The sequence below is a fragment of the Haemaphysalis longicornis genome, unplaced genomic scaffold, assembly GCF_048455015.1.
Source record: "Haemaphysalis longicornis isolate Haplotype H1 unplaced genomic scaffold, Haemaphysalis longicornis Haplotype H1 scaffold_10, whole genome shotgun sequence".
Lineage (NCBI taxonomy): Eukaryota > Metazoa > Arthropoda > Arachnida > Ixodida > Ixodidae > Haemaphysalis > Haemaphysalis longicornis.
In genome coordinates, this window is record NW_027526204.1 from 129003440 (window position 1) to 129030626 (window position 27187).

A 27187-nucleotide genomic window follows, 5' to 3' on the forward strand; every position below is an offset into this window, starting at 1 on the left:
TTTCTCCGGCAGCCGCACTTTCTCAAATAAGTCCCACTAAAATCACAGCGGGATGGGGCTGTGAAAATGTGGCTGCTGAGTTGCCACTCTTCCACCTAGTTGCTAGTTGTTTCAATACCGTGTTAAAATTGTCACGAATGTAATTCTGTTTTGGCATTCTTTTGAATGATCCCTAGTTGAATTTTGTCTTTATGCATGTCCCTCCAGCTAAGGCGGCAGGAGGAGAGAATGGGTGCACTCAGGGGAGTAGCCAGAATGCGTGTTTCAGTGCCAGAATACCCCCCGAAATTTTCCGAGCGGTGCATACTCCCCCTGTTCCCTACGCAGCTTGGCTTTTTTGTAGCTTGAGCTACACTGACCGAGGTTGAACAGCTTCGCGTGGCTCCAGGAGAGCCGTGCTGCGCATGCGCGAGGAGCAATGACGTCAAACGGCGCACAGAACGTTGCTCGCTGCCCGGCGTCTCTCGCACACCTCAAATAAGCAATATCAAATCCACGTGGCATGAGCAAGTGTTTATGCAGGACCCGTGTGAGCTTGTCTTGATTGAGTTGAACTGAGACGTGTACGGCGTCTTCAGCTCATTCCGACAGTGGAAAATTCCGTTCCTGCGGACAGGGGAGAAAGTGAGAAAAAGAACCAGAGTGTAGATGGAACAAAATACAGCGCACACTTTGCTTTAGTAGTTGCTGGCAATGTCACGGAGGCAGCACTTTGTCAAGCAATATCGCAATATCAAGTCTATTAATCCTGTGACATCGCTGCAGATGCCCAATAAGTGTTGAAAAAAAAAAAAAAAATCAAACTCGAATCAGCGTCATGCACTTCAGCAACACCTTGGCTATAAGGCGAACCGTAAGTACAGCGCTGTGAATTAATTTACCTCACTTTTGTAGCATGTGCGTTGCACGTGCATAAATCTCAAAACATGAAATTTGTCGCTTTTCGCCCCAATAATAATAATAAAAAAATCGGCAGCAGCAGCCAGGAGTCAAAAAAGTGTGCTCAAAAAAGTGCTCAAGACGAACAAACAATCAAAATAAGTGCACACGCACAAAAAAACTGCAAACATTTCAATCCTGCACAAGATTACTAATGTTTAAAACATTTCCCAGAGCTAAATTCAATGTGACAGAGGGAAGCACATTCAATGGCATTCCAAACAGAGGTGGTGGTCTTGTAAGTCTTATAGCCACTAGAAAACTCTGTTATAAATGTTAACCCATATGGGCAGGTGTATCCGTTCCCTAGTAGCCCACTGGAGAGGTTAGAACCTCCACCCATCTAGCCACCCAGGTTTCACATTGCTCAAAGGTATTTTCAGCACGTTCAAACCCACTGTAATTTATTCTGAACACAGTGAAAGGCTTATGTGAGTATCTACAGTGGAATCTCGTGGATACGATTCAGCATAACACGTTTTTCTTTTCATTCCCGCCCGACGTCCCTTGGAAATAATGCATTTGTGTGCGTTTAATACGATCACATTTTTTCCGAAAATTGGATAATACGACCGTAAAAGTGGATCTTGAACAACGACATTTCTAGAAATCTTAAATTTATGCTTCGCTACACTAGCTCAAACCGCATTCCAACAAGCCAAGATCTGTCCGTTGCAGAGCCGCTGAGGCTGCGGCAGCGCTGGGTTTGCCGCGAAAACATCGCTGCCAGGTGTGGCCACTCCACTTCATCCAATGATGATGAGTATGATACGTTTCGCCATCTAGCGAAACGTATCATACTCAAGGAAGGTGCGCAATGCTCTCGGCAGGCAGCGACTTCGCTTCATGTCTTCTCACCATGCTCTGTGCTTCCCACACTGTTCTTTATTCTCTTTCTGCTTTGATGTTGCGTTCGGTGGTGTTGCGTGTTGCCAGGCTTATAACAATGTCGAGGAAACAGAAGGCGCTCAGTTTAACAAAAAAAGTGGAAATTGTACACAAATTTGAAAAGAACCTGAAGAAGAAGTGTGTGGACTTGGTACGGGAGCTCGGTTTGCCAGGGTAAACGCTCAACCCTATTGTCGGTTAGCAAGAGGAACATCGAAAGAAGCTGCGGCCCTTGTGCAAAACAGACACGAGGCGCGAAGCATCAGCAAATGGAAGATGTCGTGCGTACATGGCTCGATGAAGTTAGAGCAGCAGGATTTGAACAAGAGGACAACAATGTGCTCCTCTTGGACATTAAAGAATTCCAAGTGTCCGGCGGCTGGCTCCACCGATTTTAGGCACGACGCGGTATGTTGTACAAAACAGTGTCCGGCAGAGCGAAAAATACCGGCAGCTGCTTTTTTTTACGTTTAGGAAGAATTTACTCCTGGACGTTGCAAAGAAGGAAGTGCAGCACAAATTGACCAGCTACTTCAACGTTGCTAAATAAAAGTGAGTCGCTGACGGAGTATGCATATTTCCCTCCTTTTTCAACCTCATTGGATAACACGGTCCTTGCATAATTTTAGTTTTATTTCCCGGTTCCCATGAAAAATGTATCAACGAGATTTCACTGTACTAATGTATGTGTGCAGACCTATTTTCAAGTTTAATAAACTTTCCCGCCTCACTGGAGCCACAGCAAAGCCACAGAGCACCCTAGTTAACGCCATCATCATTACAAGTTTCTGACACCAAGAAATATCTTTCAAACCGTTCTCAACCTTAGCACTTGGCTGGAACCCATAATGTGGCTCTTCAATTATCAATACCAAGCTGCCCCCAGACAGCCTTAGACATGATCTGGCATTTGATTTTACCATGTATTCCTATGGACCTCCTGTTCGAAGGCAGTCCTCAAACTGCTCACTGACAATCTAGGAGTGGTTGATCAAGGAAGTGTGATATGAAGTGGACCAGAAAGGGCAGTGCCCTGAGTGATTAAAAAGAAGGGACAGCAAGTTGATCCTGTGCCTCTGCTGCCTGACCAGAGAGGGCGCAACCTCTGCAAAACCTGCGTCAAGCCAGTATGCCACTCGAATGCAACGACAGTATTTTTAGGAAAATGCATGTAAAGACAGTTTTAAAAGTTCCCAATCCTCTTGCGATCAATTTTTTACACCGTACTTGTAACAAGGCTTCGGAAGAAAGCAAACGGACGTTACAGAAGTGACAAGAAGCACGTTTATTACCTGACAATATATAACAATTTACCATGGAAGCGAAGCTGGAGTTCGCCCAGAAGGCGCAGCATGGCAGCTGATTGTTTCAAGGGTCAGAAATAACATTAACCATTATCAATCACGTTTAGCTCACATTTATTGCAAGCCTCAATGCTTCTGCAGTCCATAAAATCCGGGTGTTCGAAGTGTGCACACGTGACGGAAGTAGCAAACAAGAGAAAAATGCGCTGTGACAAACTGAACAGCTGTTGCCTGGCTTATGGAAAGACGGCAGCTAATGATTGCCCAACAGGCTTCAGCCCGTGAAACTGCCAGGGCACTTGACCGGTCGAGCGGCGTGTAGCAGACGGCGCTCTGACAGACGGCAAGACCAGCGCCCGCACAAGTTAACTCAGTAACTACTCTACATTTAAACCGAACTAGATGAATACGTCCTGGCACGTATGCTTTCATAGTCAAAAGAAAATTTTACCCAGACCTCATGTGAGCATGAGAAATGCAGCACGTGCGCAACAAATAAAGCACGTGCCAAAATGGCGGTGGGTCCCGCATACCCCCAGAGAGGGGAGACTGCAGTGCCCTCCGGCGACTTTTCCGTAGCCTATGAGACACGCAAGAGAACCATGAAGCAGTTTTCTGACTTGTGCACCCCACGGTAATTTTCCTGAATGCTAGTTTAAGCTGCTTAAAAGTTCATGGCTTCATTTCAAACTACATTTATATTTAAAGACACTAGATGCAGAAAGCTGTGAAGGATGAAGTGCAAATGTTTTTTTTTTAAATTCTGCTTGCTGCATAAAAACGAACACAAAATCTGCACAACTGACAAAAAATTGAAGATCCTATTTATCGTCTACAATTGTAATGCAATAGCTCGAGCATGATTTCCACAATGTACCCGAGTTTGAACGAAACACAATAACGACCACACTGCTCGAGTACGGGGCTGATAAGGGAAAACAGGCTATCCACCCCACCTTTGCTTTCCAGGTCTCTCATTTCCAGGATGTTGCTCTTCAGCTTGAGCTTGAGAATTTCCCGGTACAGTTCATCACTGGAAGCAACAAAGCAGTGAGATGACGACAGCCTTACAAAAGTATCGACAGTTTGAAGCTTTGTTCTGCAGCAAAATGCAGTGTACACGTGCGGCTTAATTAATTAACTGGACCCCGTTCTCCGAAGCAAATTTGTAAACGGGTGAAGCGATAGTACCTAAAAAAGCCAGCATCTACAGCCTGGTGGTTGGGCTGAATGCATTCCCACCCTTGGTAGCACTAGCAGTTCGGAGCGATGGGAATTGGGGCAAGCTAGCAGAAACTGGTGAATATCTGTACTATGCGACACCAGTGTGCAACAACATGGGCAACTAAGCGCAAATGGTGCTTGTCGACACATTGGTCCGGTGTGGTTGATGGCTGATGCAGGTAGTGTGCCGACACAAATCCTTCGTCGTGCTGCCTCCTCGAGAAATTTGACTTGCACACTGAGATACGCATATATAAGCAGCACTGGGGGTCTTTTCCAACCATCATAGACTTTCATACTGTTATATACTAGAGGGAAATATGGCGACACTGTCTAGGAGAGCCGCACTTCAGCGAGTGTTCCGTCATGTACCGGGCAGGCCCATTCCACTTGTCCTTGGCATGGCTCAAGAACGGGCTGAAAAGTTAGTTCTGGCTGCAAAAAAGCAACGATATTACGGTAAGAAATTATTTAAATTTGTTTTCTTGTTATAAAATTGAAGTTCCAAAAAGATTGATTTATCAGCGATCATTTAAGAGCTTCATGTACAATGAACAAGAAAAAAAATGTTACCCTTTTTTGTTGATTTTGGCTTGGAGACAAAAAAGAAGGCATAAGGCTAGCTAAGCCAAATAGGCAAGGATTGTCACTGCTGCAAAGGCGCTGTTCATGGCGGCCTGCGATTGCAGCGCTAGATTTCCCTCTAGTGTACATTAGTATGAAACTCTATGCCAACCATCACCAATCGGAAAACTGAGTCTAGTGCAAATAAAGGCAGTGGGTGCATCGCGGGAGGAACACACGTCACCAAATCCACACGTTGCTGCCTGGGAGCTGAGGTCCTTTGAATGGATGGCTTGTGATAAAGGTAGGTATTACTTGATATACAGCTGAGCCCACTTATAACGAACTTGATCGTTACGCTGAATTTCTTCGTTATTTCCAAAGGTCATTATATGTAAGCGTAATAAGCATTTAAAATTAAGGATGACGACGCCCTTTTTTGTTTATTTTTTTTTACCCTCTAGTTTCCTTTTGCTGACTGCAATCAGTTCTGTTGAAAAAGGGTGACCCTCGCGCAGTTAATTTCATGCTTTGTGTTCGCAGAAAGCCGATCGAGGGCGACTGCAAACACCAGGCACGGTCTGGCAATGGCCGATCGTTTTCTGTACCCGGGTTGCATCCTCGTGCCAGTTCGTTACCTCTGAAACAAAATGCCATTGCCTCAGCGCGTGCTGTTACGGTCATGTCGCGTTCGTTCGTTGCAACCGAGCATTTATTATAACTGCGGCCGTTATAAGTGGGCTCAATCGTAATACTTTTCGAAGGTCATGAATGGCCTGCATTTAATTAATGAAAATCATGACAGGCTGTGCTTGTCCTCACCTAAGCTGTTGTACAATTGTCAAGGCATCGAAAATTGCTCCTCGTTCAGCAAGGGCTGACAGGCATCTCTGAGCGGTGTAATATCTGAAGGCCAGCATCTTTAAGCCCAGCATCTCTGATCAGACGTTAAGAATGCAACGTGCCGCCCAACGAGCAAGTACACCATAAGAAGTAGCTACAAGCACTCACTCAAATGAGCTGGCCCCCACTAGGAGTAAAAATATTTAACTGCTATCTACCTTGCGCGGAATACTGCTAAACACCCATTCATTAAACAAAATTGCTTTCCAAAATAAACAACCACATTGCAGTTATATGAAACCCTAAACAGAAACCTTTAGCAAGTAAAATTCTCAGCAGACCGACTTGTTAAGCCGCAGTCCTTATGTGGCCCATGAGGTAAAAATGCTGGCACTGTGAACAGCAGATGGCCCACAAATCCAAGTGCACACACGGGATACAGCTTTCAAAATAAAAGTAGCAAGAGAGGAAATAAAACACAGAAAGCACAAAACAAGCATGAGTATCGTTTGGCTACTCAAGCATACGCAACCCACGGCTGCATAGCATGTTATGGGAAGCTATCAGTTTGCCCAGTGTACAGTGTTGCCAAGAGGAGAAATAAAAACTATCACGAGCCCATAGTTGTTCCACAGGCGAGCGGCCCTGGGCGTCATAGTGCGCCAACAGAGGCCATCACAGTCTACATACTGTTTGTTGGGGCTGTCGGTTTGACTCGCACTGTGCCTCAAAATGGGAAGTGCTTTGACGTTGGATGTGGTGCCAGTTTCTTCGTCGGCAAAGCATGGCCAACCACACAAAAAACAGCAAGAATGATGAAGTTCAGGTGTCATACAATGCCAGGGGAAGCCATAATGCCTGCGCTGTCATGCGTAAGAGTTTCGAGAATTTTTTTTTTTTAAGAGAAAACAACGTTCTGGTGCTTCAGGTAAGTGTTTGAGGACATCAAACTGGGCATGTTTGTTCTATAAATGCAGTTTTAACACTTTCTGGTCCGTTATCAGGCCCTGCCCGAAAGTGCAACACGGCCGCAGCGGTCCATTGTCGGGTTCCACCCAACTTGAGTGTTCTAGGTTAAATTTCGTGGTTTTTCTCACTGCAATGTGCTCGCATTCTTTGTATACATGATGCGCCATCTCTTGAGGGATAAGTGAACTTTGTTTGTTGAAGTTTACTCTCTTCTTCGCACAAGGGTGCAGCAAAATGTTCAGCACGGGCCTCCTGGATCCCAGAGTGTCTTCACGTGCGTGCTGTTCGTTAAGAAGCATGACTGCGTTCTCATCGCGCGGGTTTTAGGGTGGTGCACTCAGCAAAAGCGATGATGACTTCAGTGAGGCAGCGAATTACATGCCCCCATTAGATGTTCTGTTTGTAGGGATAGAAAAACAAAAGGAGACAGAATATAAACTTATTTTCTGCAAACCTGAAGAATAAAAACCCTGGCCTGCACCCAGGATATATCTTCGAGCGGTTTCATGCGCTGCTGAAATATCGGTAAAGAAGTTGCAAGCGGAATGCAAGAGAAAAAATAAATATCCTGTGAGTTTTTCTCGCACGGTCTGTCTTTTTCTTTGTGGCGCCAGAAATTTCCAAAATAGTTTTGGACCACAATGGCCGGGAAGTGGGTAAAAGCGTTGGACCGGAAAGGATTAAGTCAAGCACAGAACTTGAGACACTTCAGTTTTCTTCGGTCCAGGCAGTGAAGCTATACCAACAGTTATACATTACACGTACACAAAATTCCGGCATGTATTGCAGTTATAAAATTGTGATATGCTTGCCACTATCCATGCTGAAGAACACCGCACCATGCAGGATTTTGGGTTACTCTCTACAAAAATGATTCATTTTGTGTGAAAAGCCATTACAGTGCAATCGATTGATTGATTGTGGGGTGTAACGCGCCGACGCTTCACAGGCGATGAGGCGCGCCGTAGTGGGGGCCTCTGGATTACCGTATTTGCTCGAATCTAGGCCGATACTTTTTAAAAAAAAAGTCGTTTACGAAAGTGGGGGTCGGCTTAGATTCGAGGATGTGGCTTTCCTGCCACCGCTAGACACTCAATGCCATCTCGCGGCCACAGGCTTGCAGCTGGCAGGTTTTCAATGGGTTTTCAAAACTCTATGGTTTTCAGGCTCCATTTTGCCTGTTTGAACGTTGTGAACCATATGCTGTGACCCCAGCTCTCAGCGTTCCGTGCTTGCTCGCGTACGTCGTCGCGTGACCTCGAGAAGCGCCGGTGTTTGCGGCACAATGGTGCCCACGACGTGGTGCCGCTACACGGCGGCTTTCAAGCGGAAGGTAGGCTTGGAGGCCAAGAGAACATCAAGCCTCCAAGCACAGCACGATTTCAGAGTCAATGAGAAGAATGTGCGCAGATGGTGGAAGCAACGCAACGATCTTTTCAACTGCGCCGCCAAGCGAATGGCCTTCACAGGATTCAAGAAGGGTCGACACCACGAGGTGGAGAAAGAAGTCGCTGACTTTATCCGGCAGCAATGAGGGGGTGGAATGCCTGTGACGATGGAGATAATACAGGCAAAGGCAAGGGAGATCACGGACATTTTAAGGCGTCGTGCGGGCTCAGTTCAAGACCAGCAGGGGCTGGGTCACCCGTTTTATACCCGCCGCGGTGGCTCAGTGGCTAAGGCGTTGCGCTGCTGAGCACGAGGTCGCGGGTTCGATTCCCGGCCGCGGCGGCCGCTTTTCTGATGGAGGCGAAAAGCAAAAACGCCCGTGTGTACGATATTTCGGCACACGATAAAGATCCCCAGGTGGTCAAAATTAATCCGGAGCCCTCCACTACGGCGCGCCTCATCGCCTGCGGTGCGTCAGCGCGTTAAACCCTACAATCAATCAATCAATCAATCAATCAATCAATCAATTACCCGTTTTATGAAGCGGTTCACAATTCAGGTTCAGCCTGCGAGTGAGCACTGAACACGCTACGATAAGCACCGCAAAAAATAAAAAATAAAGTGCATGTTCTAGTCACAGTCTAGTGCCTTTTTTCATTCGCCTTACATTCGAGGTACGTTTTCTTTTATTTTCTGACCTTCTGAATTTTGGGGGTCGGCCTAGAATTGAGGCCGGGCTATATTTGAGTAAATACGGTAATTTTGACCACCTGGGGATCTTTAACGTGAGCCGAAATCTCGAACACATGGGCATTTCTGCTTTTTGCCTCCATCAGACAAGCGGCTGGAGCGGCCGGGAATTAAATCCGCATTCTCGTGCTGAGTAGCACAATGCCTTAGCCATTAAGCCACGGCAACGGGTCATTACAGTGCAATCCACTTATAACGATCCCGCATATAACAATACATCACTTATAATGATTGGTTTTACTGAGACTGTCAATTTTCCCATAGAAGCCATCAAAAAAAAAAAAATATATAACGATGCGATTTTAATTCATATATTGCTTATAATGATCAAGTCTTGGCTGCCTGAGATGTGATTTTTGCCAAAATTTTCATGAAGATAATAATAAAGAAGCTGTGAATATTGAATGAACGATAGAAACATGATCAGGATCATGGGGGATGAACTCAGTCAACAAGCTCTGCAAGCAGGCATTCCACCTGTTTAGACACTGTCTGTCATCATCACCACAGCACGGCAGGCGGATTTTATCCGAGCCGATCCAATCTAGCTTTGCTGGATGTTTGAGCTCTCGGGAGCTCAAATGAGCTCTCGCAGTCTACGATATCCATGATTGTCAAGAGTGGACACTCAGTGATGAAAAAGGATGGCAGCGGTGGCCATGACAATGAGAGGAAACGGGTTAGGGAACCTCTCCACAATGACATTGAGGAAGCACTTTACAAATGATTTTTCTCAACGCGCTCACAAAATCTGCCCATCACTGGGCCACTTCTGGCTGCAAAGGCACAGAAATTTGCTTTTCTGCTTAGAAACACAGACTTTTTGATGGGCGATGGGTGGATACAGCGGTTTAAAGAGCGGCACAGCATCGCTTTCAAAACCGTCGCAGGTGAGGCTGCGTCACTTGACACGGCGGCAAAGGAGCAGTCACTGGACGAAAAGCTACCCAACGTGCTGAGACCCTTTGAGGAAAAGGACATACACTGCGCTGATGAAAAACAGCGCTTCTCTACCACCTCTTTCCCAAGAAGACACACGCACTGAAAGGAGATGCGTGGGTCGGCAGAAAGCACTCGAAGGTCCGAGTAACAGGGCCTTTGTGCGCAAACATGAACGGGAGCAACAGGGCCTTTTGTGATTGGCAAGTCCGAGAAGCCAAGGTGCTTCAGGAACAAACCCGTACCAGTGGGATATCAGCCCAACAAGAAGGCTTGGATGACTGGGGTGTTCTTGGAAGAGTTGGTGACAGAATTTGATGGGGAAATGGAGGGGCAGGGAAGAAGTCATCCTGCTTGTCGGCAACTGTAGTGCACAACACGTCAGCCCCAAGTTGTCGTCCGTGGAGCTGATGTTTCTACTGCCCAACACCACAGCAGGCCTTCAACAAATGAACGCTGGGGTAATTGCTAATTTTAAGGCATTGCAGAGGCATGGTATGTTAGAGCAGCTTGTCACGAAGATAGATGCGTCCATTTCCGGGCCTTCAGGGAGCCGTTCACCTGACCTCAAGATCAACCTGCTCAAAGTCATTTGTTTTGTGTACAGTGCACGGTATGAAGTATGAAGTTAAACAGGCAACATTAAGCAACTGTTTAAAGAAAGGCTTTGTGTGCCAGGACGATTTGGGTAACCAAGCACCTGATGACAAACCCGCTGAAACAATGGACATGTCTGAGCTGTGGGATTGCGCTACATCGGAAGAAAATGTGAGCGGTGCTAAGCTAGATAAGTATTAGACCACAGACAATTCTGCTGCCTTCTGCGAAAAAACAATGAATGATGTGATCGTCGATGAAATCGTGGTGGAGATGGCGACAGCAGCGAAAGCAGCAGCAGTGATGAGGACAGTGCTACACCTCCTGTGACCACCCAAAGCGCTATGCAGTCCATTGAGTTGCTTATTAGCTACATCCACTCGACAGGACTGCCGCCAGCGTACGCTTAACAGCTGGAACTGATGTGTACCACGATCGTCAAACAGTGTTTGCTGCAAAAGCAAATGAAAATTGTAAATTCTTTCAAACCCATTCCCCAGTGATTTTTGGGTCGCAATTTTTGCGTTGTCGCACGCGAAGATAAAGTTTTTGTGCACTCCTCTTTCGCAGTTATGTCCACTCAGCACTGGTGAGTACTGGCTCTCTCTGAGAGCACGTTTTACGGCCACTCCAGATACAACAATAATCGGTTACAATGATATACTTTTCCGGCTTTTTGAGTATAGTTATAAGCAGAATGTACTGTAGTGGTAATAGTAGTTGAGCTTAATGCTAAGCTGCAGTTGGAAACATGCTGTTGTGGCCTAACATGCCAAAAAATGGTGCTGCTGGAATCAATCGCACAAAACTTCAGCCCTTAAGTGGCAAGGAATTCAAGAAAGTGTTGAAGAGCATGAGGCAAGAATATGAGGCCGTAGTTAAACTCCGGTTCTGTAGACAAAACGTTTCACTTGCCGGTGGGTTGCATCTTTGATACCCATCTTTTCCAGGCTGACATCATTGAGCCTCACCAGGGATCGACCTGCAAAACAGTACAGAATGGGTTAGAACCATCAGTCAAGGTCGCAAATTTCTTTAAAACCACGCACCAATACACTTCTCTTCCCTATGGAGACTGTACAGTGCACAGAGATTTTAACAATGTGGAGACAAAATAAATTACGGAAACTTCCAAGCGGGAACTGTAAAACTTCCACCTCCCCTCGCGGGAACCCCTGTACAGATGCGACGCATAGGGGGTCCACGTTGCAGCGTTGGACCGCGGAGGAACGGCGCTGGAACGATGGAGCGGAACGACGCAGGCACCGCGTTTTATAGCGCGCATAACGTTGAGGGGACTGCGTAAGCCGGTCCCAGTCGATGACGACGTTGGCGTGCTTGTAAAGCGGCGTAGACTCTAGGTGTTTGAGCCAAGCGTGGATGTTTCTTCGCCGGAGAACGGCACACCGGTTATATGCGCAGCGCGCCCGAAGGAGAGGAAACCGCGGAAGAGAGAGTACTGCACATGCGCCGGCCCCAGCGCGTCTGCCGCGGCTATGACGCAACGTGCCGCGGCTACGACGCAACACAATCCACTTTAATCCAATCCAATCCAAGGCAAGCCAATCCAAGCCAATCGAATCGAATCCAATCCAATGCCCCTCGCGAGAGAGTGTTCGCTATCGGAGAGGAGAGGGGGTGAGCGGCAGAGAGCGCAGCTGGCGCGGCGAGGAGAATGGGGGAGGGGCGGACAACGCCGACGCCGACGCCGGAGGGACAAGGCGAGTGAATCAGATGCTCTGCATCTAAAATAAATGCTCAAAGGGGCCATAAAAAGGTCATGATTTCAAGTGCGATATTACTAGATAAGGGCTCTTTTATTTCCTTGTTTTTATGTGAAGTCTTGCCACCGTTCAACAGACCTTTGATGTAGCTTTTTTGCCTGTGACGTAGCCTGTATGAAGCAGCTGGCGCTGAAGGCTACGACGCTGCTCTTGGCGGGTTCCATCAAATGCTGCAGCCAATCAGCGTTTCCGGCTCTGGGAGAAGCTGCCGGTGGTTTTGGTGCCTCAAGCGGCGTCTATGAGAGCGCCACTCCAGCACGGCTTATCTTTGACGGGACAAATGTCGATCGTTGCCATTCGTCAAACGAACTTAGCTGAGTTTGTTGATATAGCGCGTTGTTTACAAGTTATGAATAACGCTGACAAGCACTAAGTGTCTTCTGCATGCAGAAACAGTACGCACGCAACCATGGCAACCTTCACGGTGGACATGGACTGTGCACAAATCGGCCCACACCGCAGTAGCTAAAACTTATCGCTGCCTACCAGATCCGGACTATTGCTGAAAATCAGTTTACATATGTGTGGAACGGGATGGTAGTGCGGTGAAAGATTGTGCTGGGGACCGTCGTCGGCGCGGCTTCATAAAGCGGTGACCGAATAACTGCGGCGATGCTAGGTCTTTTTTGTGCGACCCGTCCGCGGAGAGACCTGTTTGTCGCGGCAGCACCGCATGCAAGAAACACAAGTGGGCCACTAGTCCTAGGTGGAAATCATCCATTATTGTCGTGAGCAAACATGTTGTTTTAGGAGCCCTCCTATCTGGCCTTTAAACGCTACTTTCCCCTATGATAGAACTGACGTACCATCGCTAGCCCTGCCAATGCGAAAGCAATGCCATGCAGCTAGTAGTAGGCGGAGCATGCATGCCGGCTGCTACAAATAAAATGCCGGACGAACCGCTGAGCGGAGCCAATGGCTGCGCGTACCTCAGAGCACAAGTGCTCTGACAAGTGTCTTTAGGTTGTCTTGCCCCAAGCTTATCAGCTCCTAGCATCCACAGCGCATTGAGGCGTGAGGAAAGGGCGAAAACACCAGGCCTTACAGCCTTTGCAACTCTATTTAGGGCCCTTTTAAACCGCTCTGCTACACCTCAGGACATCGGACACGGAGTTTCGATGACTTTAAAAGTCCAGCGAAAACTCAAAACGCCGCCTTGCTGACAACTATTACCATCTGGCGTGTCCACTGGCAACCCCTTATTCAGTTTCAGTTTCGTTTGTTTGCACTACGCATGCGGAGGCCGCGGTGCGAGCGAAATTTGAACCCAAGGTAGCTGTGAGTCAGGCAAAAGAGGCATTCACTTCATGCCGCGCTCTGCAAAGGCTGGCTACTGCCAAAGGGAGCTCAGCAGCTGCCGCTGCTGATTTGTCTGACCCCAGCAACAGCGATCACTCGAGAAATGACGTGGGATCTTCAGATTTTAGTTCCGAAGAAGCAGATATTTGAGTACAACAAGGAGACGCCTCTTTTCGCCCCTGGATCCTGTACAACACCAGCCAAACAGAATGCAGAAGAGAAGGAATTGCAAGATCTGCAACAAAAAACAAAGGCACAAAACAGAACGAACGTCTTCTGCTCTACTTGCCATGTTAACCTTAGCTTTCTGCCATTGCCTGACTGCTTCGCTGAATGACACAGCCATCAAGCCCGCCACATTGACGGGTCTTCAAAAATCTAGAACATGGTGTACAGGATTGATGTATATATTGAATGATAGCCACGGAACCTAGTAACAACTTGCATATTTCCGATTTCCTAAAATAATTTTCTGACTAAGTAAAATCGCCTATTTTTATTGTGTTTATACTTTTTTCGTGCACTGTTTTGTTTATTTGTCAACTACATTCTTTAAAATTTGTACCCCCCCAACACTGCTGTTATGCATTTTAGAGGGCAAACTATAAGCCACAATTTCATGTATAACAATGCTAAATGTATCTAGTTGCTCAAGAAAAAAGAATTTTTTGTGGAAGCACCCAAATTTGGTCATTTTTTCGCTGTACCGATGGAGTTAAGGTTGGCTTCGCTACACTGCTGGAAAGACATTTACATAAGCAGCCTAATACCAAAGCAGAAAAGCCCCAGGGCTTTACACTAAATCCGTAGCTCTATTAGACCCTATGTATCCCTATGAGGTGCTATATTGTGAGCCAGCGCACCGACTACTAGCGACACCTGCCCGACACATCAGAAGCCAGCGCCGCAAGCGCACAGACTACGGCGACACCTGCCTGACACATCGAAAGCGAGCACGAAGCCGAGCAGAGCGAGTGTGCGGCGCGCGGCCGGCGGTAGTAGCTTGAGAGGCTCCTCGAGGCGTCTTGCCTCGCTAATAAAGTTAGTTTTCTGCCTTCGAGTGCCTTGGTCGCGTCTCGGGCCCTCGCTGGCCCGCGTCGCCCCTCACAACTGGCGCAGTCGACCCCGAACCGTGCCCGGAGCAGCGCCCCGTGAAGTTTCGTCGCCCAGCGCTCCCGCCGTGTGCAAGTGCTACCGCCCACTTCGCCGGAGCCATTTCGCGCTTCGCCCTGTGTTTCACCGACTGTCGTGTTGGCGCCTGCCCGCCCGATGAAGTAACCTGCCTTCAGTGCCCAAACCGTTCGCCCTACTCGCCCTCTCGTCTCGTAACCAGTTTGCTGCCTTGTACCGCCATGCCGCTCGTGAATTGGAACGAGGCTACGCCAGAGGACCTCGCAGGCTTTACAGCAGATTATCTCCGTGAAGAGTTGGCTCGCCGAAATCTGGACGCTACCGGGCCGAAGGAAGAAGTAATAAACCGCCTTATCGCCGACATCGCTCAAAACCGCTCAGCCACGCCCACTTCCCCAGACTCCGCGGCGTCCACCCAGCGCCCTGACACAGCACCGCCTCCGCCGAGCTCCGATGCAGCACAAACTACCGAGTTGCTGACAGGTTTACTTCAGCAGCTCCTTCATGTGTCGCAACGCGCTGCAGTCCCTGTTCAAGTCACAACTCTTCCAGACCTGTCCGCATCGCTTCCTACTTACAGTGGGGACGGCGGCATTTCAGCGTCCCACTGGATTGAAGAGTTGGAGCGAACTCAAAACCTTGCTTCGTGGCAGCCTTCAACACTACTCGCCGTCGCCATGGGCAAACTTCGTGGAGCGGCCGCTGATTGGAAAGCCGTCATTGGCCGTCAATGCCCGACGTGGGAAACGTTCAGGCAAGCGTTCCTAGATCAATTCAGCGCCAAGCAGACCTTGCTGCAGTGGCAACAAGCAGTTACTTGTCGCGTGCAAGCACACGAAGAGAATCTTGTCAAGTACTCTCTGGCAAAGCTGAAGCTCATCTCTGGATGTCCAGTCACTCTCTCGGACACTCAGCGCATAGAGTACGCTCTTCAAGGCATTGCCGACTCGAACCTGGCCACTACTATAGCAGCACAACGCCCAGCGACCGTCGCAGCATATATGGACATTGTCACTCAGCTTGATCAAACACTGAGCCATTCGGCCATTCCATTTTCACGCCCAGGGTATCTAAACGCCACACCACCCACTCCAAGCCTACAGTCGCCTTCCCGCAACTCAGCGTACATGAATCCTCAGGCTGTGTCAGACAGAACGAGCCGGCCACAGCGAATTTCAGCCCTGCCACCAGACCAACAAGAGTTCCGATACCACACCATCTCCGCTAAACATGGTGCTCCTGCCTACCGTCCTGGACAGAACTTGGCCGAAGCTGTGTGCTTCCAATGCCGCCAAAAAGGACATCTCGCATCCAAGTGTCCATCTAGAGCTACCGCTCCAACGTCTAGTACACATTCTTCCCCAGCTCTCCACAGTACCCCTTCGGAAACCCTCGATGGATCACTGGTCCAGTGTGCCCTTGTTACCACCACAATTGCTGGGATTGGTCAAGTGGATGCATTTCCCGACAGTGGATCGAAAGTGACGCTTGTTTCCCGCTGCCTGGTCAGCTCTTTGCCCCTCTTGCCCTGGACTAGACCCCCTCTAGTCGTCGTCGGTGGAGAAACAGTAGCTCCAGCTGGTGCCGTATGTTTGAAGGTTTCTGTCGGACCTATCACCGCCTTGGTTGAAGCAGCCGCCCTCCATAATAATGCTGTGCCACTTATATTAGGTGAAGACTGGTTTTCTGCAAGCCATGCACAATTGGTGTTTCAGCCACCCATGCCAACTGAAATTCGCCACGCACCCACAGGAACGATTGTTCGGTGCCATGAACGACTGTTGCCCAGGATGTCGAATGCTGTTATGATCCAGGGGCCCTCTTTCAATCACCACATGCCTGGACATCACAGATCAGCAGGCCTCCAGCGTTTGCCACTCCCAGAAGAGCAGCCGTGGTTACCACTATCTTGCCAAGATGATGTTCCAAACACCTACAGCCCCTCTCCGGAATGCAAGCAAGCTGCTTCTCCAATAGTTGAGCAGAAACGCAGCCAGTCCAAAAGCAAGTTGAGCAAAAGTCGCAGCAGCAACAGCACAAGTGGCAGTTCCCGCAAGCCCTCGTCCTCATCGAGCTGTAAAGCGCACAAGAGCAGTTCAAGAAACAAGGAGCGGCACAAAGATCCACCCCAGGATAAAAACAAGTCATGTGACGCCAAACCTTCATCTGCAGGAGATGTTGAGCACAATGCAGAGCACAAGCCACCCGAACTAAAGCAGTTGGAAGCCAAAATTACAGAGCCAAAATTGTCTGAGGCCAAAAGTTCATCGTCAGAAACTGATTCAAGGCGAGCAGACAAGTCATCGCAGAAGCACCGAGACAAGTCGAAGGACAAAAGCTACAAAAAGCGTTCCTCCAAGGGGCACAGTTCTCAAAAAGAAGCAGCATTGAAAGTCTCTTCGCTTCCACCGCCAGCGCACGCAGAACCCGCCTCCGCAAAGCCTTCAATGAGCAGCTCCGTGCTACGTCGTCCACCATCGTCGCCACCTCCCCCTTCCAACAAACCGCGAAAGCAGAAGTCGGAACGGAAGTTACGGCCAGAGCCTCTGGAGTGGAAGCTGCCAGCGGAGCCCCTGGAGCGGAAGCCGCCCGTACCCCCAAGCGCTCCAAGGACTATTCCCTCTAGCAGTGAAGGCAGCAAGCAGTGCCACCTCCGTGACCAAAGGGACTTGGTCCAACAGAGAGGAGCCGGATGTGAGCCAGCGCACCGACTACTAGCGACACCTGCCCGACACATCAGAAGCCAGCGCCGCAAGCGCACAGACTACGGCGACACCTGCCTGACACATCGAAAGCGAGCACGAAGCCGAGCAGAGCGAGTGTGCGGCGCGCGGCCGGCGGTAGTAGCTTGAGAGGCTCCTCGAGGCGTCTTGCCTCGCTAATAAAGTTAGTTTTCTGCCTTCGAGTGCCTTGGTCGCGTCTCGGGCCCTCGCTGGCCCGCGTCGCCCCTCACAATATAAAGAGCCCCTGTAAAAACCGCTTCAGTACTACACACACACCCATTGATGGGAAAACGCTTTTTGAAAAGAAACTAAAAAAGGCCTTACACGAAAATATGCAGGCTCTACGGCAATTTATTAATAGTATTATCTTATGCACCCAAAGTGTGACACATCAAATCTTACAGACAGGTTTCACATGCAGTCCACATAGAAATGCTTATGTATTTAAAGTATTCATGAAGTCTGTGTCTTGTCACAAAGGCAGATGACGTGACCACTGGCATCTTTGAGAGGCATGGTGTACCAGGAACACTAACTTTCTTTACTGAATGATTTTAGCACCGGCCTTGGACAAGCTGCCCTGAGTGAACAAGGCAGACTAGACGAAAAGATGGAAATTATGTTTTTTTTGTCCCTTCGACATGGTAAAAAGCGCACTAGACGGGGACACACAAAAAAAGACAGTGACACGGGACGAGCGCTAGCGCTCGTCCTGTGTCACTGTTTTTTTTTTTGTGTGTCCCCGTCTAGTGCGCTTTTTACCATGTCAAAGTCGTATCACCAACTAGCCCAAATTTCTGCGTTGAAAAGATTTTTTGTCCCATTTCTTAAAGGAGCACTGACATGAAAATTTTGTTACACTTTTACTGCTTTATCGATGCTTAATGGTCTGGCGAACCTGAAACAGCACTTCAAATACTTCAGCGCGCGATAGTTAATTACATTGAACAGCCTGAAAATCGTTTGTTTCAAATTCCCGCGCTTTTATCCCGAATGGCGCATATGACAGAATCCCGGCCTGACGTCACCGCTTTGTGCGGACGTCATCGGTGCCCGCTTGAGAGGGTGTTGCGCCCGCTCGCCGCTTGTAGGGCCGCGCGCGTGAAGTGACGTCACGAGTTTTAGACGAGCGCTGTCGCGTCACTTCTTTTGGCTTCACGGGGTGATGTCATGCTGAAGTCCATTTACTGAGTGCCGCTCCGCGCGCTGCTCCGTCGGCACGATAAATGAGATACAATTGAACTATGTTCTTCGCGTCGCAGGCCACTCATATTTCAGCCAGGGTATTCTGTTGAGTGAAGAAAGCGAACTGTGCAATAATATTAACGCCGAAAATTGGTGTCAGTGCTCCTTTAACATGTACAGACAGCCACAGACAAATGAAATGCAAACACGAAAATGTAAAGTGGAGCGAGCAAGTTTTTATCAACCTAAATCAAATTACTGCATTGCTCATTGCAACGAGGAAATAGTGCAGACACGGACAAGGGCGAAGAGGGTGGGTTTATCTCTATCTTGCATTGCTCAATTGCACTAATGAAGTGCAGGAACTGCACTTTTTAAATGTGCTTGAACCACACGCTTGTCTTTCAACTCCATCAAGCATAAGTATAGATCTTCCTTGCCCAGGTTCATATTCCTGTATCCGTGTTTCGTTTCTTCATCACTGTACGTGAGCTGTACACGACAAATTGAAATGTTAGTCTCCCCCTTTCCCTGTCATTTGCATTTTCACGATTGGCTGATAATTTTTAGCAGTCGTCAATACAGATAGATGCCTCCATTGCCCTAATTGCATGAAGTGGTCTGAGTGCTTGCTTCTCCATTCAGCCTCACTGCAATTCCCTGCACTTCTTCCAAATACACCCATTAGGTTCAATTCTCGCCACTGCCTCTGCTTGAAAGTGCCATTTCCCTCGCAACATTTTCTGGATCAATCAGCTTATGTATAGCCTGCACAACCGAAACGGGAGAAAACCAACATATTGAACACCAAGACAGCATAAAAAAAACGGTTTGAAACCAGTGTGACATCACTGTGGAAGGTAATGCAGAAGCTGCGAGCAGCAACAACGCGTGGCGTTTTCTCCTCCATCGCCGATCCCAGGTGAACTACTGTATAAACCAGTATATAAGTCAAGTTTTTTCAAAAAAAAAAAAAAAATCCGCAAAAAAGTCACGCCTTGTATTATATAGCGGTCACTGGAAGAATGTAAATTGTTCTCTGGCAACAAGGTGTAAGCGTAGCTCAACTAAGTGCAAGCTTGCTGGCAAGTGTTTGCGCGTTTGCGTAGTGAGTGTAGTCTACCACCATCACCCTTTGTGTCGGACTGCTCTCGCACTCTATCAGGCCTTTATTTGCTTTTCACTTTTCTCTAGGTTTTCGTCTTTTACTCGGCTTGTGCGTGGCGCATGCATTTCTGTACGGTTCTCCTCCGAGATGAGTGGCAGAAGTCGACGCCACTTCCCCGCTGCGTTTAAGCTGAAGGCGAATGAGTTCGCCGAGCAGAATGAAAACATGGCAGCGCAACGCCAGTTTGGCGTTCAGGAGAAAAGTGTGCGGTACTGGCGGAGCCAGAAAGCTAAGCTGTGTGCATGCAACCCCCAGAATAGATCGTTCCATTGATAAACGGTGCACCCTGAGTTAGAGAACAAAGTGGCAGAGTTTTAGGTCTCGATCGCTGCTGGTTACGGCAGACGCCATCCACTACAAAGCGGCCAAACTCGCTCGCCAAGACGGCTCCTCTAGAGGGGAGTTCCAGGGTTGGAGGTGTCCTCCTCTTGGCGGTCGCTGCCCAACGACATGGTTGCACGAGCGTTTAGGAAGTGCTCCATCAGCAACGCACTTGACTGCACTGAAGATGAAGCTCTGTGGGATGCTGACAGTGAGAAGCAGTCATCCTCGGACAAGTGACTTCGGCAGGCATAGTGAGTGGCAGTGACGGACGGCGTCAAAAATAAACAGACGTTGTGTGGGCGCTTCCCTGCTGAATTATTTTTTTGTCAACTTTTCCCACTTCAAAATAGGAAATCGACCTATATACCAGGTCGACCTATATTTCGGTTTATACAGTAAGGCTCCAGACTTCCACTAAACAGCTATACTGCTGTGAATTACATGGGATAGTCTATGTAATGCAGCTTGAAACAAGATTTCATCACATTCACTTTAGTGTCCCCACGGAAGACCTCTCGGCCTGTGCAGTTATTAAATTCGAACATGCACTGGGTGCGGGAAAAAAAAAAAAAGAAGTCATTCAACTTTTTGAAGGAGACCCGCGAAGGTTTTTAGAGCACCACATAGAGGTGACACAAAATTTCGGTGGAAGGTACGATCAAATGTCATTTTTCTTGAGAGTTGATGGTAGTCATCCCTTAGAAAGACACATACATACATACACACATCTTTTTTTTTACTTTACTGTTCCTGAAATGCCTATTCATAATGAATCGACTCAAAATACACGTCCAAGTGATGAGGTGTGTAAGCTGGAGGCCTAAGTCAAGTTTTGATCTCGCAAGTGGTCTTTATTATTAGCTAATCTACTCAAGGTGGGTATCCAAGTGATGAGACGTACAAGCTTGAGGTCAAAATCATGTCTTGAATGGTGTGGGACTTTGGCAGTGACCATGCGCTAATAGCACACGCACGGGGACATTCGTTTTCCAGCCCCTTGCGCTACGGAAAGCCTCGCGTTTCAAAGACACGTGGAGCCTCAAGAGTTTTTGTTCGCAGCCATGAGAAACACACAAAACCCTAGCCATATAAGCGTCTCTCAAACTAAAAAGAACAGACTGTTAGCTCTTGTGCACGCTGTATCATGCAGCCAGTGGCTGAAACAACAAACCACATAATACTCCGTGCCTCAGAAGTAAAAGCACACAAGTGAAAGTGAGGATAACGGACCCACCCGTGATTTCGTGGTCAAGGAAGAGCGTCGAGTAGGAGGTGTAGTGGTTGATGCAGACCCGCTTCATCCACTTCATGACGTGCACCGTTTCCCAGAAGAAGACCGGCAGGGGGCGGGTCCGCTTCCGCTGAGCCTCCTTCTCGGCTGTCGCCGGAGACGGAGGCGCCGCTGGCAAGGAATCATGGGAAGACCGCGACTCTCGCTTGAAGCGCACCACAGGACACCCGTTATGTTATGGTGCCTTTTAAGGAGCATCAATGCGGTGTGTGTGGCAGTTGTAGTACCACAATGCATTTTGGCGGCCAATAATGAATGCGCTGCATGCTGGGATTGCGCAACTCCACCAGTGCTTCCTTGCCGACAATACCTCCAGTGTTGGCATCTGATAAGGTAGAGAGAGGGAGTGCTCGAGACCAAGTTGGGAACTATCTGCTTGTGGCAGAAGGGTACACAGACATAGTGACAGTTACTAGGCTGTAAGTTTGACTATGCAATTAGTGTCCAGTGCTGGTTTCTTTCTTTCGTTAGTTCATGACAACTCCAAAATTGCCTTGGATGGCACGGCAAAAGGCGGAACTGTGCCAACTATTTGCTTGGAGAAGTGTACAAAGAAATACTGTCAGTAACTAGGCTTGGACATGCATTAAGTGCCAAGTGCCGGCTTCTATCTTTCTTTCATGAAAATTTCAAAACATCCCTGGATGACATTGCAAAAGCCAGAACCGTGCCGGCTGGGCCACTTCTTGCTACATCGTGCATTTGAAGAAGCTGTTAAACGATGCAGAGCAAACACTGCGTGAAAGCAAAATGCTTGCGGACATTGTGAACCGATGAAATCACTGCCAGGCTGTTACCTTTGCTGCACACTTATTAAACTGTGCCGAGCTATTGGAACCAACTGTTTTGCCGCAGACAGGCTTAAAAGACGAACTTCGAGTTTTAGGCGCTTCCCGAATGACAATGCGTGGTTCAGTAGCCGCTAAACTGTTTTTACCTGCTTCATAAGATTGTAAGAGCTTCTACATTACAAACTAGCGAGTACCGGCACCACGTATGCCCTTATTTTGCGGAGCCATAAATTACAATTAATTCGAAATTTTAGAAATAGAGAAAGATAAGAAGGACGATGCTATATGTACTACGTAGTGGAGCCCCACCGGAAATTGCTATACGCACTACCCATATAGCGCCATCTATGAGGCTCTGTCAGAAACTCCCGAGCTTGCTTGGTGGCGGGCTGACGCGACCTTCGTACGAACGGCAAAGTACCTGCGTACCTGGTTTCGGCCACAGCAAAGTTTGCGCTGTAGTCATGGGCGTGAAATAGATTATGACTGCCCACAGGGCCGTTTACGACATGTCTGAGCATTTAATCGAGGCAGGAACAGAAATTATGCGGGCAGCCGGTGCATAACATACGGTGTTGATCAACATATCATATGTTGTGTCGGGCCGCCCGCGTCATTTTTTTATTTTACTTTTGAGTTTTGCGTAATCAAGTATGTATCTATAGTAGCCTCAAGCTGTCTATTCCTGGGTATCGCCAACTCTCTAAATAATATCCCACGGCGGCTTTATTCGCCTTAATAAGATTCTGAGATCCCTGAGTGAGATGTCTAATACGCTGCCCCGTGCCTCTTAGCGCGATGTGGTTTCGGCGGCGCACAAAACACCAGTTTTAATTGACTACGCAGTAGTTAACTAAAGCATGTTCTACAGGAACTCTTGAGTACAAACGAGGGAACGCGCACCTGTGCTTTTAGCTCGTATGCGTTCGTACACCTTGCCTCGAGCTGTTAAAGTTGGCTTTTCCGCATGGCTGTTAAGCTGTGCAAGGAAGTCATCGGGGCTAAACGTGATGGTAAGAAACCCTTCTGATGTAAAGCAGCTAATCCATAGTGTTTACGAAACTCTTAAGACACATTCTTTTGCAGTGTGACCTTTAAACGTTTCACATCCCTCCTCCCACTCAGCCTTATTTTGGCACATAAAGGCGCTTTCAACATGCAGACACAGGAAAAGGAAACCGGAAGATGCATGTATAGAACTTTTATCCTGCATTCTTTCACGTGCATAATGTCACATGCTAGCAGTGCCTTTTGTCCAACACGGTTTACGTTGTGCATTGAAGCAGTTTCTTACCAAGCTCCAAAGGCTCCCCTAGGCAATTTCACATCACGAATGGTAAAAAAAAATATGTAAATTATGTGGAAGCAATGCCCATCTCTTCATTATTGACATTTTCTAGTTTATCAGAGCTGCTGCAGCCAAGCATTATGTTATTTATAAAGTAGAAAATACAGAACGGCCATTTCTAAGCAGAAGGAAATATATATATTGATTAGCATCTGCATTGTTTGAATTGTATGTTTTCCAACTGGCAGAGCAACTGCCATTATTTCTATGCCACATAAGATGCCCATGATTTTGCTCAAGTATGTGGACTCTTAGGTGGTTACATGCTGATAAAAGAATTCTGTGCTACCTTCATTCACACCCTGCAACTCGTCCGTACCCATGGTGAGCATGCAGGGTGCACGTGTGACGCTTCGCATGATAAACTTCAGGCGACGTCAGCTCAGTTGTACTGAGAATATGTCTACTCCAGAATGCTTAAACAACTGAATCAATCATGAAAAACAGTCAACTCAAAACAACCTGAAAGAAAAGAAGCACCACCTACCCTAAAAGAAAAAGAAGACAAGAAGAAATGGGTTAACTATTTTACATTGTTTTCAAGTTATCCAAAAATAAGTCTGCATGCAAAAGGTCCAAGAAAGGCTGTTGTTTCTTACACTTTCAAGAAGACATCAACACTGCTATTGTTTTACAATATGAAGTAAATTTTTATTACACCACATCCTCAGCTTCAATTGAAGTTGTCCTTTCTGGGTGACCTGTAAAACCAAAGGTGCAATACAATTAGCAATACGGCTATGTTGCTTGTATAAACGATAGAAAAAAAGCACAAAAATAAACATGGCAAAACCCAGGACCTTTATTATGTTTTTTCATTGTGTTATTTTTGTCTTACTGGCACAATTTGAATTCTTGAAACCAACTTTCGTGAAAAACCTATTGAGCACGATTTTCCATACCAACCATTACTACATTAAATGGCTGCACAATACTTTTTGCCTGAATGTAAATGCGGCTAAGAAATTTACTATTAATTTGAAGCAGCCAGTTTTTATGGCCAGTCACAGAAAATGGGAGCAGATGCCGTTGGTGCAGGGCTGCATGTGACCACACCGCGTGAAGTGTTGTGCAATTTTTTTGCAAATCTGTTAGCCCGACAGGAACCACACCGCATGCAGAAGCTGTCGTAGTTTTTGTTATAAATTGACGTGAACCTTTTTCCTCCTCACTTAGAACTGATCTCCTTTTTTTTTGCTGTTTGGTACCGTTTACAGTAAGAACTACATTTTTTTAGGAAAAAGGAACTGCCACCCAAATAAAACCAGTACTTCTGAGTCAAAAGAGCAATGCACAAGATTAGAATCATGTGCAGCTGGTCGAATTTGTTCTCAATGCATAAATACAAGGCTGCTTCAAAGAGAAACAAGGCATTGGTGCCTTCCTGGTCTGTTCCACAACTTTCACTACAACCTGGAACGATGTTTTGGCCCTGAGAAAGATTCAGTACACTAATTATACGGCACTAGAAAGCGGATACAAGCATCATCACTGACTCTCCCCATCTCCTATTATTAGCTTCACACTTGTTGATTAAAAAAGTGCTTGTCATTATGCGTTATCGCACTTGTAACAATGCATGAAACGACATTTAATAAGGTGAGGGGAAACGTGCTGAAGATATCCAATACGCGTTCGCACCGTTCAGTTGCTCGGGCCGGCTGAAGGAACCACGCGACATGCATGCATGCTCGCGCATCGAGTGGAAAGGCTGGTGACGGAAATATAAGCTCGGCGGTCGACGCGGGTGTCCAACTTCAACATCAGTAAAGCAAGCGTTACGGGACAAACCAACGAGGCCAGAAATACCTACCTTCAGACTGGGCAAGCCGTCTTTGAACCACTGCGGCGTGTTGACGGCGCGATCGGGAAGTTGCCACGCCAACTTGACGGCCCTGGCGCGAATCGTGTGCATCAGCCCGGCCCACGATTCAAGACTTGCGCTTTATTACCGTGATTTGTCGCAGGGGGGGGTCGATTTATCCATGGATCGTTCAAAGGCGACGACAAGCAGCCATGTCGACCGGCCGAACGCTTGAGACCGCGTAAAAACAGTAAAAACATAAAAAAAAGTGCTTCTGACAGCGTCCATAGATGGCGCTATATCGGTAGTGCGTATAGCAATTTCCGGTGAGACTTCACTACGTAGTACATATAGCATCGTCCTTTCGAGAATAAATAGAGTTTGCAGCCCAGTCAGCTTGATGTCGTGCTTGTTGTTTTCTAATGACAGGCTTTGGCCTTTTGGTAAAATTGATGTCTACTATGTTGCAATAAGTCTACAACCGCTTATACAAAAGAAACTTGGGGTATTCACTCGGTTCGGGCTGCCGATGTTTCGCCATGGGCTCCCTCCTGGCGAAACTAGTTGAACATTTCACAAGTGCGCTCTGCAAATATGACAAAACGGATTACAAAATTATGCACAAGGTGGATTACAACAACATATGTCCCTCAACCACTCAATCAATCGTCTTTCACTTACCAATACGTTTCAGGAGAAACAGATGGCACGGCAGCGAGCACAGCAAGCTGGCAGCGGTGGCTTGTAAACAAACCCGAACAAAGGCTGTTATTGCGACGGTAGGCGTGCAAACAACCACCAAGGTTGATTTAACTTATAGCATCCTCGATTAACCGCACCGGTGCACACCGGGGCACACCGGTGCGCCTTTTCATCCTCGATAAACCGCACCGGTGTGCACCGTCCGTCCTCGATAAACCGGGGTGCACCGTCGCGGGGCAATTTTTGGTTGCACCGCCGCGCACCGAGAGAGTCGACGGTGCGCCAGCGTGCAGTCCCGAGATGCATCGCGGACGATGCCGGCGAAGGAGCTTCCTCCGCCGTCTGCTGCAGCGACGGCGCATCGCCGCACTCGTGTCAAGGCGGACGGAGCTGTGTATTGTTGCTGACAAGGATGGCGTGCTTGTGAATTCATCGGGCAACGATGCGACAGTCTCCTAACGGGCGGTAACAACGGCCAGTGATTGTAAATGAGGACGCGAACTTTGTGTACTTCAAAGACGGCTGCATGCATTGCCAGAAAGTTGGGGATTGGCATTCGTTTCGTTCGATCGAATTATCATGAACTGTTACCGGAGTGCCCAGACGATGAAGACCTACTTGTTTTGCTGTAACGGAAGGGCGGAACAAAACAGGCACTCGCATTATGGCTCAAACGAAGATTAGAAGCAGCTTGTATGTAGCTGTTTAGTGGAAGCGGTGGCGGTACGTTGTTCCGCATGTGTGACGGATTTAAGTTGTGCGTACATATAATCATTGGCCTTCAATAAATACCACTTTCAAATAGCGCTGTGTCTCATTACAGTGCTGTATTGTTACTTGTGAACGTTTTATGAGTTGATTTCTTAGATTAAGAGATGGCGCCTGTGTAGAACCGCCCCGTTTGTCCTCGATCAACGCTCCGTGCCGGTACGCACCGTCGTGGGGCACTGTGCACCGCGCCGGTTTTGGGGGCAACACCGGTGCGTGTTTATCGAGGACGCTATTATTTGCGGACTTTTCGAAAGCTTATGCTGAGAGAAACAGCGTATGCTTGCTTCATCTGACATTACATTCATTCTTTCCGCATCTCTAGCGGTACATGAAGATCCAGAACTCCGAAATTCAAACGACCTACACCTGCACAGACGGGCGCAGAAATTTTCTCATTGAAGGACACTGAAGTGAGTTCTTAGGTGTTGTCTGTAAAAAGACTGCTGTAGGCTTCCTCTGC

The 27187-nt window shown here is 47.7% G+C and overlaps 1 protein-coding gene across 1 annotated transcript; it reads right to left on the reverse strand.

Moving 5' to 3' along the window:
- Positions 1-492: 492 nt before the first annotated feature.
- Ave (sterile alpha motif domain-containing protein aveugle) lies at positions 493-26066 on the reverse strand. The gene is made up of 6 exons (XM_077690732.1): positions 25936-26066; positions 25768-25840; positions 21255-21422; positions 11322-11388; positions 4088-4164; positions 493-606 (listed from the first exon to the last, which is right to left on the reverse strand). The coding sequence occupies exons 2-6, from the start codon at positions 25793-25795 to the stop codon at positions 575-577; spliced, it is 372 nt and encodes a 123-aa protein (XP_077546858.1). The 5' UTR covers positions 25796-25840; positions 25936-26066; the 3' UTR covers positions 493-574.
- Between the last annotated feature and the right edge of the window lie 1121 nt (positions 26067-27187).

Excerpts from the sequence above, each read along its gene's own strand:
- Ave (XM_077690732.1), bottom strand. The coding sequence starts at position 25,795 with ATGGCGAAACATCGGCAGCCCGAACCGA. Across the intron at positions 21,423-25,767 it reads ACATCGGCAGCCCGAACCGA|CGGCGCCTCCGTCTCCGGCG; the intron begins GTGAATACCCCA and ends ATTCCTTGCCAG. Across the intron at positions 607-4,087 it reads GAGAGACCTGGAAAGCAAAG|GAACGGAATTTTCCACTGTC; the intron begins GTGGGGTGGATA and ends CCCTGTCCGCAG.